This window comes from Oryctolagus cuniculus, chromosome 10 (genome assembly GCF_964237555.1).
Source record: "Oryctolagus cuniculus chromosome 10, mOryCun1.1, whole genome shotgun sequence".
NCBI lineage: Eukaryota > Metazoa > Chordata > Mammalia > Lagomorpha > Leporidae > Oryctolagus > Oryctolagus cuniculus.
In genome coordinates this window covers 53,712,811-53,729,952 of record NC_091441.1, presented here as the reverse complement: position 1 = coordinate 53,729,952, position 17,142 = coordinate 53,712,811, and the positions used below count along the sequence as shown (strand labels likewise).

General features: G+C 46.4%; 1 protein-coding gene across 2 annotated transcripts in view; it reads left to right on the top strand.

The window, feature by feature from the left end:
* Positions 1–17,142, top strand: part of TTC39C (tetratricopeptide repeat domain 39C) — a 108,404-nt gene that overhangs the window by 39,660 nt on the left and 51,602 nt on the right. For both annotated transcript variants that reach the window (XM_070050389.1, XM_008261148.4), the window contains exons 2-3: positions 14,542–14,590; positions 16,746–16,874. In XM_070050389.1, coding sequence (XP_069906490.1) covers positions 14,542–14,590; positions 16,746–16,874 — 178 coding nt within the window. The remainder of the gene's footprint in view (positions 1–14,541; positions 14,591–16,745; positions 16,875–17,142) is intronic.

Below are 17,142 nucleotides of genomic sequence, written 5' to 3'. Positions count from 1 at the left end.
ACCCGGCGCCCATATGGGATGCCAGCGCCACAGGTGGAGGATGAACCAAGTGAGCCACGGCGCTGGCCCCCCCAGTAGGTTTTGGAGACAGAAGCTCTGGTCAAGACTTGGTCACACCGAGAAACCAGAACGGCTGTGGCAGTACCAGCAGCAGTCGCTGCAGCAGCGGCAGAAGATTTTTAACGACTGCTGGGAAACACAGCTTCGCAGGAGGGGGAGCCAGAGAAGGCGCAGGGAGGCCACAGATGGCTGAGCTCAGCCAAGCAGGGAGGGGCAGTGCCCGCTTGCCACCAAGAAGGTACTGCTTTAGACAGTCCGCAAGTGCGTGGGCAAAATCCTGGAGGCCTGTATCTGTGACTGTGGAACAGCTTCTCTTGTTTCTGTTCTGTGGAAAGTTTAAAGCATTGTGACAAGGGGACTTCATGTCATCCACGGCGTTGGTGGCTGAATGGACAATCTGATCACGGCGCTGAGGAAATACTTTATAGAGCCGTGCTGTGTAACGTTCCTCTTCTCTGAGGCCCAGGGTGAGCTGCCCCAACAGGGCGAAGCTGGCGTTCCCTCAGGTGATGCTGGGTCCCACTTGAAGCACCCGTAAGTCACCACTTGAAGCCGTTGGGCACCCCGCTGTATTTGCACTGACAGTTATGGTCGTCCCCATCTGAAGTTCAGCAGTAAAATCACAGAATTATTTGGCATAAAGTGGTTATTAGTATACCCTGTGCCAAATATCGAAATTGAATAATGGGGCCAGTACAATTACAGATGGGACCGAAGCTTGTGTATTACCTGCTATCCTGTGTCATCAAGGAGTGAATTAATTCTCCTAAAACATTTTGTTATATTCTGAATAAGTCAGTAGATGAACTTCAACTATATATTGATGCTTTCAATTATATGTGCACATTTAAAAATATATGTACTTATTTGAAAGGCAGAATGGCAGAGGGAAAGAGAGAGAGAGAATCTTCCCTCTGCTGAGTCACTGTGCCTGCAGCAAGCAGGTCTGGGCCAGGCCGAAGCTGGGAGCAGAGAGCTCATGCCGATTCCTGTGTGGGTAGCAGGGACCCGAGTCCTTGGGCTGTCACCTGCTGCCTTCCCGAGCACGTTAGCCGGGGTGGATCATAGACGAGGAGTGAGGACTCAGACCGGCTCTCAGATACGGGACGCAGCCACGATGCCAGCCCTCTGTATGGGCACGCTTTTACCTATGCCTTATGTTAATGAAATGAAAAAACTCTTCAAATTGTAAAAAGAAATAAAAGCTTAGTCATTGATAAATTAGAAAAGAAAGAAAAGGAAAAAAAAGAGAAGAGAAAAACCACCTTTAAACTCCTACTCTCTGTAGTAGGATGTTTCTGTATGTGATGTGTTTATGGAGTTTGTCCTCCTTTCTGCAAATGTTGCTTTTTTTTAAAAAAATATTTATTTATTTGAAAGAGTTACACAGAGAGGAGAGGCAGAGAGAAAGAGAGAAGAGGGGGTGGTCTTCCATCTGCTGGTTCACTTCCCAATTGGCCCCAATGGCCAGAGCTGCGCCAATCCAAAGCCAGGAGCCAGGTGCTTCTTCCAGGTCTCCCACATGGGTGCAGGGGCCCAAGGACTTGGGCCTTCTTCTACTGCTTTCCCAGGCCATAGCAGAGAGCTGAATCAGAACTGGCGCCCATATGGGATGCTGGCACTTCAGGTGGTGGCTTTACCCTCTATGCCACAGAGCCGGCCCCAAAGCAGTCATTTAATATGTTTTTGCTTCAGCCAATTTGACTTTTTTCAAGAGTTACAGAGAGAGTGTGACAGAGAGATAGAGAGATCTTCCATCTGCTGGTTCACTCCACAAATGGTCATGACTGACACTGGGCCAGGCCAAAGCCAGGAACCTGGAACTCCTTCCAGGTCTCCCACATGGGTGCAGAGGCCCAAACACTTGGGCCACCTTCCGTTGCCTTCCTAGACACATTAGCAGGGAGGTGGGTTGGGAGTGGAGCTGCTGGGACTTGAACCCACACTTATGTCTGATGTTGACCGCTCAAGTACCATAACACTGGTCCCCAATTTGACTTTTTATTCACATTATTTCATGGGTATTTGTTCTTGAAATACTTAACTGTGCCAAAATACCAGGTTTTTGAGCCATAGAATGTTAGTATGACATTCATGCTGCCCTAATAAAAACCTTAGTTTCATAAAATCCCAAGTTGGTGAAGAAGAGGTGCATTTATATTGATGTGTATTCCTGAATACCAGAATTCTTCTTCATAGAGTGTGAGTTTTAGAGGATACATACCTTATTCAACTTTAGGCTACATTTACTATCACTTATTCTCCAAAATTGTGGCACCATTCTTAGACTGTGGTATATTATTTTTCTCTTCTCTCTTCCTTTTTGTTTCTTTCTGTCCCTTTTTCTCTGCCTTACTCCCTCCCTTCTTTTCCTCTCTCTTTCTGTGGCAGGCAGGCACAGGGTACACAGCAAGGAAAGTCTGTGTATGTGTTAACAACACCAAAGCCAACCAGACACACCCTTACCTACTCATGCATGTAGCTTAGTTTGATGCTGTAGTAAGACTAGTGAAGGAGGAGATGTCTCCTGCCAGTACTTAGAATTGTAACAGATCACTGTGGAAGCCAACAGCTGTGTGGAGTTGGGAGAAGTAGAGGAGGGTACTGGAGATGTGTGCAAGATGAAACACCAGCATATTCATTTGGTTAATTTTATCCGTTGCCGGTTCAGTTTTATCTGCAGTGTAGCTTACTCAAATATCATCACAGCAGCTTTAATCTGGCAAAAAGAATTTCACTCTCTTATTAATCTCCTGTAGGTAGTTTTACCGCATATGTGTTTGATTTTGTAGTCAAATAATGCCTCTACTAGAAAAGGAATTTTAAACACAACATTTTAGTTTAATAGTATGTGGGAGGCTCATAAACCAGTGGCTTTGGAAAACAAATACTTGCACCTGTTTTCCAAAATAAACTTTGCAATTTTGAAATACCTGATAACGTATAAGGAGGACATTAATACAAAGTGATAGCTTGTGAGAATGAATTTATTTTGTTAAAGTTATTTATTTATTTTTTTAATTTTAGAGGCAGAAAAACAGACAGACACCAATATGCCTTTCACTTCCAATCCAGCTCCCTGCCAAGGCACCTGGGAAAAGCAGTGGAGGACGGCTTGAGTGCTTGGGCCCCTGCCATCCATTTGGAGACCCAGATGGAATTCCAGGCTCCTGGCTTCAACCTGGCCTGGTCCTAGCTGTTGTGACCATCTGGGGAGTGAACAAACAGATGGAAGCCTTCTCTCTCTCTCTCTCTCTCTCTCTCTCTCTCTCTCTCATTGCCTTTCAAATAAATAAGTAAATCTTTAAAATAATTTTCAGAACCCTGCAGGTGAATGAGATCTATATTTGTAAAAATGGATTAACAGTAAAAGCCAGAACTCATCGGAAGCATTTTGTGTACTCCAGAGACTATCCAAGTATGAGTTCTCTCTTTGGAACTAGCTTCATTCAGTGAGCACTTAGGTGGTACCTGCTGCATACTGGGCGCTATTTTAGTGACTCTCTTCGTAAGTCAGCTTTACCACATGGAAAGGACAGGAAATGGCTGCACTTACCAGAAGTGCACCTGAAAGAACTGATCATCAGATATTCCTTTGTTCACTTGTCAGCCCGTCCGTGCACTCATCCACTTGTTCAACTGACACGTGTTCCCTGAGGCCGCTCTAGCTGCTGGGCCCTGTGCTAGGCAGTGTGCAGGTGAGAGCAGTGTTCTGGTGGGCCAAGGCCAGCGAGAAGGAGCCCAGAGTAGGGCTCCCATCCCGACTCGAGTGCTGAGGGGTCTGGAATCAGCATAGTTTGAACCAAGACCTGGAAACTGAACAGAAGTCACTGAGGCAAGAAAGCAGGAGATGTGCAGCCCAGGTGGGGGGTCCTCATGTTCCAGAAGCCCAACCAAGGGAACTAAACTTTACCTTCCCACCATTGTGATGCTAATGTTGAAAATTTGGGGCTAGTACCGTGGTGCAGGGGGTAAAGCCACCTCCTGTGATGACAGCATTCCATATGGGCACTGGTTCGAGACCCAGCTGCTTCCCTTCTGGTCCAGCTCCCTGCAAATGCACCTGAGAAAGCAGTGGAAGACGGCCCAAGTGCTTGGGGCCCCTGCACGCACGTGGGAGACCCGGAAGAAGCTCCTGGCTCCTGGTTTCCACCTGGCCCAGTCCTGGCTGTTGCGGCCATTTGGGGAATGACCAGTGGATGGAAGACTTCCCCCCTCCCCACCTTGTAACTCTGACTTATAAATAAATAAATCCTAAAAAAGGAAAACTTACAGAATTAAAGTAATAATGGGAAAGAAAATAAAATGGAATCATTTCTTACTTTCCCTGTTCTTGAGGCAGACTTAATTTTTGCATAGTGATTCTGTTTCCTAAATACCCACGCGCTGAACAGTCTGTTAGATAATCAGACAGGTTCGGGATCCAGTGTTCGCCCTGGCCTTCGTGTCTCTCTGCCTGTCTTTTCCATTCCCTCCGCCCAGGGCGGCATGTGGGGACCACCGTTTGTGACTCTGCAAAGGGGGGCTCCCAGCTCTCCCTGCGCCTCGCCCCAGGCCAGCACTCCTGTCCTTTGTCCTGCTCACCATTTTTTTTCATTCTTGTTCTCCCCCTTTTATAATCCCTAGATACTTAGAGAGCTATCCGCTAGCTTTCGCTTTGCTGGGTACCACAGACAAGCTCAAAGGTGAAATTCTGTTTCTGTCAGCCGGACCTGGAAGCTGCATGTTTTTAAAAAAATTACTTATCTGGGAGCCGCGCCATGGCTCACTTGGTTAATCCTCCACCTGCGGCGCTGGCATCCCATTTGGGCACCGGGTTCTAGTCCCGGTTGCTCCTCTTCAGTCCAGCTCTCTGCTGTGGCCCAGGAAGGCAGTGGAGGATGGCCCAGGTGCTTGGGTCCCTGCACCCGCATGGGAGACTGGGAGGAAGCACCTGGCTCCTGGCTTCCGATCAGCGCAGCTCCTGCTATTGCGGCCATTTGGGGAGTAAACCATCGGAAGGAAGACCTTTCTCTCTGTCTCTCTCACTGTCTGTAACTCTGCCTGTCAAATAAATAAATAAAATCTTTACCAAAAAATTACTTATCTGACAGCAGAAACGCAGAGAGCTGTCAGCCATTAGTTCACTCCCTGAACGCCTGCAGTGGCTGGGGCAGGGCCAGGCCGAAGCCAGCAGCTGGGAACTCAGTACACATCTCCCCAGTGGGTGGCAGGGACCCATGCCCGGGAACCTTCACCTGCTGCCTCCCAGGGTGTGCAGTAGCAGGAAGCTGGCTGAGAAGCAGAGCAGTGAAGACCGGAACCGAGCATTCCAATCTGGGACACGGGTATCCCAAACCCTGGACCGAGCACCCTGCCCCATGTCTGTTTTTTAAACGTCAGTGGTGTTGAGGGGTGTTTGGCCGTATGTAGGAAGTGCGTTCTTATTGTCTGTGCATCCTAGAAGCACTTCTGTCAGAACAGTTGTCCGTGGGAAGGCTGGGTCAAGGGTCCAGTTGTTTTTTTCGTGGTGCTCATTAGCGATCTTCCTGCAGATAATTAGCACCCCAAGCTGGAGGAATGAGGTCAGCCAGGGCTGCTGCTGCTTCTGTCCCTGTGCGGGGAGGAGATCCAGAGTCTCCACCTGCTCTCCGAAATCCTCCCCCGCCCTGCGTGCACAAGCTGTTGGCTGTGCTGCTCCCTGGAAGGGTCTCGTGTGGCTTCTTGGCACCGGCTGGTGAATTATCTGTTATTTGCCATAAAACGCATGGCCACAGTGCAAGCAGCTAATGTCACTGTGGTGTGTGGCGGTGCAGGCACCACTGCACACCCGGGGCAGGGCAGGTGCTCTCTGGGTCTGGCATGCCTCGTGGCCCAGGTTCCCGTCTCCAGAGTTGGCGGCGGCTGCAGGCCCCCCACGGCCCTGCACGTGATAGATCCAAATCTGAACAGAGACTGGGCCTGTTTTTGCACATACTCGTGAATTAGACACTCATCACCTGAATGTGATCTTCACACGTCTTACACACACACGCTGTCCCTGAGACAGCAGCTTCCCCAAGGGTCCCTCTTTGATTCGTATCTGAGAAGTAATAGAACCATCCCCTGAATTCCCACACTGTCACTTATTACTGTTGGGGAGAGCCTTTTTTTTTAGGTTTGTGTGTGTGTGTGTGTGGTCTTAGGTGGATGAAGAGCCTCTATATGGTAGTGTTTTTTTGTTTTTTTGTTTTTTTGTTTTTTTAACCCCTGTTGGAGGACAGATCATTGGATGCTGTGGGAAGCATGGCTTCTGTAGGATGTGGTCAGAGGGGTCATTATTGGGAGGGCCCAGCGCTGTGGCATAGCTGCTGAAGCTGCCGCCTGCAGTGCTGCATCCCATTTGAACGCCAGTTCGAGTCCCGGCTGTTCCACTTCTGATCCAGCTCTCTGCTGTGGCCTGGGAAAGCAGTGGAAGATGGCCCAAGTCCTTGGGCCCCTGCACCCATGTGGGAGGAACCTCCTGGTTCCTGGCTTCAGATTGGCTCAGCTCTGGCCACCACGGCCATTTGGGGAGTGAATCAGCAGATGGAAGATCTCTCTCTCTCTCTCTCTCTCTCTCTCTCTCTCTCTCTCTCTAGGTATGCCTTCCAAATAAATAAATAAATCTTGAAAGGGGGGAGGGAGAGGAAGGAAGGAAGGGAGGGAGGGCACAAGAAGAGGAAATCGGGGAAATCGGGATGGCATGTAGCCTTTCTCGGATTTTCTCAAGTGTAGTGTTGGAAGGAGTGTCACTTATCCATGAAAAATACGGTGACAAGGGGCGGCCGTGAGTCAGGGGGATGGTCACTCACCAATGTCCATCACTCTCAGAAAGGTTACAGCTGTTTCTGCTCAGCTGCTAGGCTGGACCACGCATGTCCTCGCTCTTCCTTGTGTCTCCAGCGTGTAGTGCGATGCCCAGAAAGGTATCAGAGGTCATTTTCCACTTATTTTAAACCGAGGAGCATTATCCCATCACGATTTGGACATGTGACTTTAAAATAAAGTGTCCTCATTTTAAATACATATCTTCGTCACTTTTTAAAGGAAAATGTGTCCTTTCCCTTAGATAACTCTGTTGGTGGAGGCAGGAAGCCGTTGTCTTACTTGGATGGTGAATTGTATTGCTTGACCTGGTTTTTTCTCTAATCTGTATTTATCTGAGAGGGAGGGTGGGAGCGAGAGTGCTGCCACCCGCTGGTTCACTCCCCAGATGTCCATAACACTTGGGTCTGGGGCAGGCCAATGCTGGGAGCCAGGACCTTAATCAGGTCTCCTTTGGGTGGCAGGAATCCAACTACTTAAGCTATTACTGCTGCCTCCCAGGGTCCACATTAGCAGGAAGCTGGAGTGAGGAACCAGATGCTGGAGTCAAACCCAGGCACTTTGCTATGGCACACAGGCGTCCTAACCGCTAAGCCAAACACCTGCTCCTGGGCTGGTTTCTTCTCACCCTAATAAGCACTTGCATGGGCTGGAGCTGACGTTTTCATCCCTCACTGCGCAGCCTTGGGGCGGACTGTGTCCCCTGGAAAGCCACCTTAGTACTTCTCACGGACACTTAGAAGATGTGGAACAGCTTCTGCATTGGACTGGGTACCTGTACCTCTCTCCTAGGTCTGCTGAGCAGAGGAAACCTGATGAGTGGGAGCCATGCGCTGGTGGGAATGAGGGAGTGACGTAATATTCAGGACAAACACAGATGCTGACTTTTATTTTACAGCCTGGTCTGTATCCGGGTTCAGAAGGGCGCCCTCCACTGCTCTGCACTACCACCTTCAAGGAAATCCTGTGTGCAATGCATAAAGGAGGCTCTGGGGCTCCCTGTCACCTAAGATGCCTTAGAATAAATTTGCTTCTGCTAAGAGCAACTTAGCTTTCGTTTTGAGGAATCTTTTTAAGCCTTCCCGTGTTGGATTCCCTTGGCCACCCTCTGAAGGAATGGGGCACTTTCCTTCCTAGTTCCCCTTTCTGCATATGGAAGATGCTCTCTTTAGTAAACATTTGTTGAGCGCGTGCCGCCTGAGCAGGTGCTGGAAATGTCACTGTTCTCCCTTGATAAGAGCTCTTCTGTTCCTTGGTACCAGCTGGCCAGACATTCTTTCCTCTGTTATTGCTGCTTTATCTTCAAATTAAAAATACTGAGGCCTCCAAGGAGCTTCTCTTAATGCTCTACAGTGACCGAAGGGTGTTAGAAGGTAAGTTCAGGGGTGAACATTTGGTCCAGCGGTTAAGTTGCTGGTTAGGCGGCCTGCGTCCCACACTGGAGTACCTTGGTTCTGTGTCTGGCTCCGGCTCCTGGCCCCAGCTTCTTGCTAATGCAGACCCTAGGAGGCAGCAGTGATTTAGCTCCTGCCACCCATGTGGAGACCTGGATTGAGGTCTTGGCTCCTGAGTTCAGTCCCCTGGTCCCTGCAGACTCTTGGAGAGTGAACCAGCTAATAGGAGCTTGATATCCCCCCACCCCCTGTCTCTCTCTTCCTCTCTTTCTGCCTCTCAAATAAATTTAGAATTGTTAAGAAACCTAAATTAAACATATTTGGAAAACACAGTTCATTGTAGAGGTACCACATTAACCTTTTTTAAGAATAGGATTTATTTTATTTAGTTGAAAGCCAGAGTTACAGAGAGAAGGGGAGAGACAGAGAGGTATTCCATCTGCTGGTTCATTCTCCAAATGGCTGCAATAGCAGGGCTGGGCCAGGCCAAAGCCAGGAGCCAGGAGCCTCTTCCAGATCTCCCGGCCCAAGCATTTGGGCCATCTTCTCCTTTCCCGGGCTCATTAGTAGGGAGCTGGATCAGAAGTGGAGCAGCTGGGACTTGAACTGGTGCCCATATGGGATGCCAGTGTTGCAGGTGGCAGCTTTACCCACTACACCACAGCACTAACCCCAAACACCTTCATCTTATCTCTTGGATGCTACCACAGCTTACTCAGAGAGAACTTGAGATTCAGAACAGTGAACATTGAGCCTGTAGCCCAGGAATCTTGAGGGTGAGCAGTGCTTTGATTCCAGTCCTCAGTATCCCAGGAAACTGACACATTTCAGGGCTTTGTTTAGTCTTTTCACCTTTGTCAAATTCCTTATTATAATTTACTGTATTTATTATGTTTCTTGACAGAGTGGGGAGTAGTAAGCAAGGCAGAGGGAAGATTTCAGTGTTAAAAATGAAAAAAAAAAGGCCATTTGGGGAGTGAGCCCACGGAAGGAAGACCTTTTTCTCTGTCTCTCTCACTGTCTAACTCTGCCTGTCAAAAAAAAAAAATGAAAAATAAATTAGTTCAAAGAGCAAGACAACAATATGTTGGTTCCTCTTGATGTCCTACTGAACTACCTTTCTTTTATCTATGTTTTTATTTTAAAGAGTTATGTATAAAATCTTGCATTTACTACTTATATGGATTATATAAAAAGCAGTCCCACATCATTTACATTTGCCCTTAGGAAAAAAAAATGAGACTTTCTTAGACAGCAAGCTCAGGCGAGTGCCTCTCGGTTTACTTCTTTGGGGCCAGTGCTCTGCCAGCCCTGTCCTGGCGGTGCCCAGGGCCGCAGCTGGCCATGGCTGCGCCTCAGCTTGCCCCGTCGTGGACAGCGTACCCCCTTAGGCTGTTTTGCTGGATTGCCCATGACCCTGGTTGGCTGCATGATACATTCTGTTGAGAAAGTGCATCAAAACAATAGCAGAATTATAGGGCGGGTTTAGACAGGAAAATGGACTGACACGTTGGCATTTGTTCCTTGCTGAAAGGGGTGTAAATGTAGGGAGACTGTCCATGGTGACAGCATAAAAACAGAGATGGTGATTAGAGCAGGTTTTGTCGTGACTCTGCGTCTTCCCCGCATAGAGATACTCTCATGGAAAAGAACGCCCTTAACCTCATTGCCTCCCACAACTCCTATCTTCCTTCCTCTTTGTCCTAACATGTTGGAACACAAGGTACACGGAGCTTTGGTTTTTACAATAAAGCTTATCAAAAGTTTTTTGAGGTTATAATATTCCATCTGGTTATTTTATGAGGCACTTATACTATTATAGACAGTTTTACTCCCATGAAAAACAGTTTAAACTGTGGCAAAATACACAGAACACGGACTTGACCATCGTAGCCGCTTTAAGGGCATACTTGGTAACGTTAAGCACGTCCACACTGATGTACAGAAGTCTTTGCCCCTTGCACAACCCAGACTCTACATACGTTAAACAGTAACTGCCTGTTCCTTCTCCCATCCCCAGCCCTGGCAACCAGCATTCTGCTCTCTCTTCCTATGACCTTGACTGTGAGAGCTGCTTCATGTCAGTAGAATCATGCAGTGTGTACTTCTGTGACTAGCTTATTGCAGTTAGCAGAATGTCCTCAAGGTTCATCCATTTTGTCGTGGGAGTCAGAATTTCTTCCCTTTTTGGGTGAATGATATTCCACCGTATGCATACCCCACCGTTCATGTTACCCTTTCATCCACTGATGGACACATGGGTTACTCTCACCTGTTGGCTACTGTGATTGATATTACTGCGAGTAGCAGAGTGCTGATATCTGTTGCGGCTCCTGTGTTCAGTTCTCCAGGGTGTATACCCCGAAATGGACTTGCTAGGTCATATGGTAATCCTATGCTCTTATTTTTTGAGGAACTGCTGTACTGTCTTTTATAACAACGATACCATTTCACAGTCCTGCTAACAGTGTACAGGGTTCAGGGGTCGCTACATTCTAACACTGCCTGTATTTTTATGGTGACCATGCTAACGGCTGGCATCTTATTGTGGTTTTGATTTGCATTTTCCTAGTGTTCCTTCTGTTCATGTGCTTGCTAGCTATTTGTATTTCTGCTTTGGAGCAAGGTCTCTACATGTCCTTCACCTGTTTTTTAATTGGGTTGTCTGGGTTATTTTGTTGTTCAGTTGTAGGAGTTCTTTATATAGTTTGGATATTAACCCTTTATCAGATACATGATTTGCAAATATTTTCTCTCAACCTGTAGGTTGGTTGCCTTTTCACTCTGTTGATAGTATTCGTTGAGGCAGAGTTTTAAAAATTTTGATGTAGTTCATTTACCTGCTTTTACTTTTGCTACCTGTGCCTTTGGCATCATATCCATGATGCCATTACCCAGCTCACAGACCTGAAATTTTCCCTACAGAGACAGCTTAATCAAACCCCACATGCCCCATTCTGGGTCACGTGGCAGCCAATGGGTTCCTGCACACTTTGATCTTCTGTTGGCACTGTGTGTGTTCACAAGGAAGCAGAAAATACGCAGCCAGTTTTGTCTCCTTCAAGTGCATTTGTGGTGAGACTGAGCAGAGCAGAGGCTATCACTGGTGCACTGGCAATGCTGCATTTCTGAAGTCAAGGTCAGAGGCATCTAGAGAAGCATTTGATGTTGCTTTTTCTGCTAATTGTCAGCCCCGGCGGTCCCCTGAGGCTGTGGTTTTTGAAAGTGCATGGGTCAGAGAAGACAAGCCTCCATTAAGAGCTGCAGGGGTAAATTCATGCGGTCTTTCTCTGCCCTTCAGATCTGGCTCTTGGGGCCACGGTGAAAGACGTGGATGGCGGCTGTGGGCTGATTAATGTTCAGGAGGTCCCAGATTTCTTTTGTAAACCACAAAGGACCAAACCTTCCACGCATTTGGAGAGGAGGAAAGTCATTTTGTGGGAATTCTTCTAAGAACCCAACATTATACAAATATAGCACATTTTCAGGAAAATCAAAGAAAGGCTTTAAAAATTCCAGCCCTTCGCCACTTTGGTAACTTGGGCATTTGAAGATTTAGTTACAGTAGTGATTAATGTTCATTATCTAATGGAGAACTATTCCTTTGAGAATAAAATGTATGCATTCCCTTCTCCTATATTTTAGAGAACAAAATCATCAGTCTAATTTTTTTAAAAAGATTTATTTTATTTATTTGAAAGAGTTACAGAGAGAGGTAGAGACAGAGAGAGACGCCTTCCATTTTGGGTTCACTCTAGGGTTCCATTTAGGGTTCACTCCCTAAATGGCTGCAATAGCTGGAGCTGAGCCTATCTGAAGGCAGGAGCCAGGAGTTTCTTCCAGATCTCCCACATGGGTGTAGGGGCCCATGGATTTAAGCCATGCTCTGCTGTTTCCCCAAGCACTTCAGCAGGGAGCTCAATTGGAAGTGGAGCAGCTGGGACTCGAACCGGTGGTATCTGCTGTTCACTCCCCAGATGGCTGCAATGGCCATGGGTTGGCCAGACCAAGGCCAGGAACCAGAGGCTTCTTCCACGTCTCCCTTGTAGGTGGCACAGGCCCATGCACTTGGGCCATCCTCTGTTGCTTTCTCAGGTGCATTAGCAGAGAGCTGGATAGAAGGTAGAGCAGCCGGCACTCGAACTGGCACCCATGCGCAATGCTGGCATGGTCACAGGCAGTGGTTTAACCTGCTGCACCACAACGCCAGCCCCCATCAGACTAATTTTTAATATCCTGGAGAAATTTTAAAAAAATGTTTCCATGGCAGTGTTGCATAGATACTGCTTCCTCGTGTTCTCAACAGGTTTTGTACCTTTGAGTGAGTCATTCATATAGAGAGACAAATTTAGAGCTTTTTGTTACTTAGGTTTCATTTCAGGCTGCAAACTATGAGAGTGACCTTCAGAATCTATCAACGGATATCAGACGTCACCTTATCTTTGGGAGAAGGCTGTTACTGTGTTGTGTAGCTTTTTATTATGTAAAATTTCATACCTCTTCCAAAGCACATAGAAAAGCTGAGTGAATTTCGATGGTCTTTCACCAGCCTCAGTTATGATGGAGTCATGAGCAACCTCGTTTTGCCTATGCTCCTGCCCACTTTTTATCTTTTGCTAGAAATTTTGAAACAGATCCCAGTTATCATATCATTTCATCTCAAATCTTTTCATACACATCTCTGAAGATTCCTTTGAAATAACACGGTTCCATTGCTACATCTTAAAAAAATTAATACTACTTCATTAATGTCAGTGATCATCTTCTGATTTTTTTCCTCTTTTCAATTTCTCCCTGTTTTTCATAAGGAAGAACTCACATACAGGAAAGAACTTTTACATATGGAAATGGCAGTGTCATTACCTCCCTGCAAGAGTTAGAAGATGTTTCTAGCACTCCTGAGCCCCCTTGGGGTCCTTCTCGGTTGATATTCCCCCACAGGTCACTGTTGTTTTGATTTCAGTCATCATCAGTGGTCATGATTGTGATTTTGAACTTCATATGAAGGGAATTATTTAGCATAAACATATATGCATGGAGGTCAAAAAAAATTTTTAAGGTTTATTTATTGATTTGAAAGCTGAGTTGCAGAGAGGGAGAGAGAGAGAAAAGAGTTATCTTCCATCTGCTGGTTCACTCCCCAAATAACTACAGCTGCCGGGGCTGGCTAGGCTGGCCCAAAGCCAGGAGCCAGGAGCTTCTTCCAGGTCTCCCATGTGGATGCAGGAGCCCAAGCACTTGGGCCATTCCCCGCTGCCTTCCTAGGTCATAGCAGAGAGCTGGATCAGAAGTGAAGCAGCTGAGACTTGAACGGTTGCCCATATGGGATGTCAGTGTCACAGGCAATGGCTGTATTCACTATACCACACGTTGGCTCCCAAAATTTTTTACACCAAAATGAACTTATCTCTTCATTACATTCTCCAAGAACATTTTGAAGTACCTTTGTATTCCCTTGTGTCTGGCTTCTTTCACTTAGCATTATGGCTATGAGATTAACTCATGTTATTTCAATTAGCAGTGATTTTTCTTAGCTATGAGCTGTTCCATTGAATGAATATTGTGCAGTTAATGCAATCCATTCTACTGTTGATGGGCATTTGAATGATTTCCAGTTTGAGGCTATTAGTAATAACACTGCTATCAGTATGCTGTTATAACATGTATAATTATTAAATACTACTATACGATACATGTTGTATGCAGGGTAGCGTGATCATTAAGTTCTGTAGCTATATACCCAGGAATGAGGCAAAGAGACCTTCTATCTGCTTGTTCACTCTCTTGGTGCCATCTTAAATGTTCCTGGATGGATAAGTGAGTTTGTGAACCTTGCTCAGTGGTAAAACCCTTTGATCTTCTCTAGAAATAATACTGATTTTATGTGTAGAGAGTTTGAGCAAGTCTTACATTTTAAAACATGCATAGCAACCATCAAAGTGCAGATGTCACTTTGGGTCTACCATCTCTATATTTTCTATGCCAACTCTTTAACAGCCATACTTTAAAAGCTTGCTTAAAATAGTCTCTATTATAATTTGATATGTGGTCCACTTACTTGGAATAAGCAGGGACAGAGTCTGTCCCAGCAGACAGAACTGTGAACCATCTTGGGTCTCTTTAACTTTAGTGGGTCAATTTAACCTGATGACCTTCATTTCTTCCATCCAATTAATAGGATTATATTGTGATCCTGAGATATCCCCTGCTTTTAAATTGCAAAGTATATAATAAAAATAATTTTGTTCTGTTTTCTTTACAGAAATCACAGCCCATTAATGAGTTTTGGAGCCAGCTTTGTCAGTTTTTTGGTAAGTCGCTATCGGAAGATATATGGGCATGAAGCAAACATATAAAGTAGTGTCTGTTAGTGGCTATCAGCTCTATAGCTATGCAATTGTAGACAATTTTCCAGGGCTTAAAACTGATAGATTTTTTTCCCCAGTAGCTAGTACCTATCAGATAACTTCTCTTCCATAATTTTTAAACTAAAATCTTAAATCTTCTAGAATATTCTATTCTCCCAACCAAAATTGTTTTTCGGATAAAATACTTGAAAAAGTAAAACTCTATTAGGAAGGGGGGAAATAGGCCGGCGCTGTGGCTGAACAGGCTAATCCTCTGCCTTGCGGTGCCGGCACACCGGGTCTAGTTCTGGTTGGGGCGCTGGATTCTGTCCCGGTTGCCCCTCTTCCAGTCCAGCTCTCTGCTATTGCCCAGGAGTGCAGTGGAGGATGGCCCAAGTGCTTGGGCCCTGCACCCCATGGGAGACCAGGAGAAGCACCTGGCTCCTTCCTTCGGATCAGTGCAGTGCGCCGGCCGCAGCGCGCCAGCCGTGGCGGCCACTGGAGGGTGAACCAACGGCAAAGGAAGACCTTTCTCTCTGTCTCTCTCTCACTGTCCACTCTGCCTGTCAAAAAAAAAAAAAAAAAAAAAAAAAAAAAAAAAAAAGGAAGGGGGGGAAATGGTTTGACTTCGGATCACAAAGGTTTGCCCTGAAATTGGGTCAGTGTGGATTTTCTAGAAGGCAGAGCATAAGTTAATTGGTTAGTGTTGCGTTTCCAAATACTCACATTTGAGAATCAAGGGACTGAGTTGCAGTAGAGGTTTTAAAGTAAATGGGCAATGAGGAAGATTGGGTGGTTTCATTTTTTAGAAACATTCATCACACATTGTTTTCAAACACATAATTTTAAAAGAATATCAGATTGTATAAAACCGTGGTGGTGGGGGGAAGGCATGAGTGGAGACAAAGAGATAAAGCATTTAGATTTGAGATTCAGAAAAATGGCAGTGAATGGGCAAATGCTGCCCAGCCTGTTGGTACCAGCCTCAGGCACCAGACCAGCCTCCCTCGAGAGGGGGCTTTATTCCAGCCATTGATTTCCTCATGTCACCAGCGAGTACAACTTCCTTACAGCCTACCCTTGTAAGTTTCTTGCCTCAAAGAACACAGTAGACACTAGAACCTAAGTGACTACAGGGGCAGCAAGGGGCATGGAAACCAGGGGTCTCAGCTGAGTCCAGTTGTGGGTGGGAGGGTGGGGGGTGCCAGGGAGGAGCAGGTCCACAGCAGAGGGGAGCTTCCAGCAGCCTGAGGGGACAGGTGGAAAGAAGAACATGACCGTAAGGCCTGGGCAAGTGTGATCACGGCCTGGTTTGACTGGAAGGGAAAAGTGGGTTAGAGTTAGCTGAGGAGGCCTAGCACAGCCAGCGAGGGCTGGCTGACAGAACAGAGTGGAGAGCCAGAGCCAGTGAGCTCACCAGGGGCCTGCCAGCACCCAGGCACCCTGCAGCTGCTCCGTCTGAGCCCCTGCAGCCCACCCACCTCCGGAACAGGATAGGGGCACAAGTGTTGGGCAGACCTTTGGTAGACTGTCCCCACCCAGGCCAAGGGGACCAGATTCGAATCCACATGCATGAGGCACCCAGAGACGTGCTGTCCATAGGCTCTTTGACCGGGGACAATACAAAATGAACTCCTTGTAAGTAAGCCTGCTGGGACTGCTGTCCACGGCAAGACTGATGATTTTCAGGGAGCGTGTCCTAGTTGTTGCTTCATTGGCATTTTTGGGCAGAGCGATAGACCAGGGGTTGTGTGGGAAGGGTGAACTGTTGAATGAGATGCTGTTATGAAAACTGAATTGAGCAGACCAATCAGAAAATATATAGAATTTGTGTTATTGTGTTTATGAACAACATAACAAATTTAGGACAATAAGGGTGGGCATGGACCTTTGCTACCATGTATCTTGTCCTGCTGGTGTAGAAGAGGGGTATTCTTACTTCATCCCGAGTTTATAGCTTCTTTAAGTGCTTAGGCTATGCTGCAATGCTTTGAGTCTTATACTTGGAACAAATGATGTAAGTGTTTTTCTCTTTCTAGTTTGGAATTTTGTTGTAATGAATTGGCCTAAATTTTTAGACACTTGGTGACTCACTCATTCTTTCTTTCTTTCTTGGAAGAATGCCATGATGACATTTGAGGAAGAAAAAATGCAGTTGGCATGTGATGACTTAAAAACTACAGAAAAGCTGTGTGAAAGTGAAGAGGCTGGAGTGATTGAAACAATCAAGAATAAAATTAAAAAGAATGTAAGTCCCACAGCTTCAGGGTGTGCACTGTGTGCCGCTGACTTAGAATATCACTCATTCACTTGGCTTTTGGTACTTAGAACTTGACTGAAAAAAAAAAAAAAGGTAAATCCTTGGAATTTACTATGGTTTTTGGTTCTGCAAAATGTGTCTGCTAAAGCATTAGAACCTCCTTTCAGTCCCAGAGCCATGTAGTTCTTCTGTTGACTTCGAATCATGCTCCTCCATGAGCTGAGCATCCAGCTGCTTGGGATGCCTGCATCAAGGT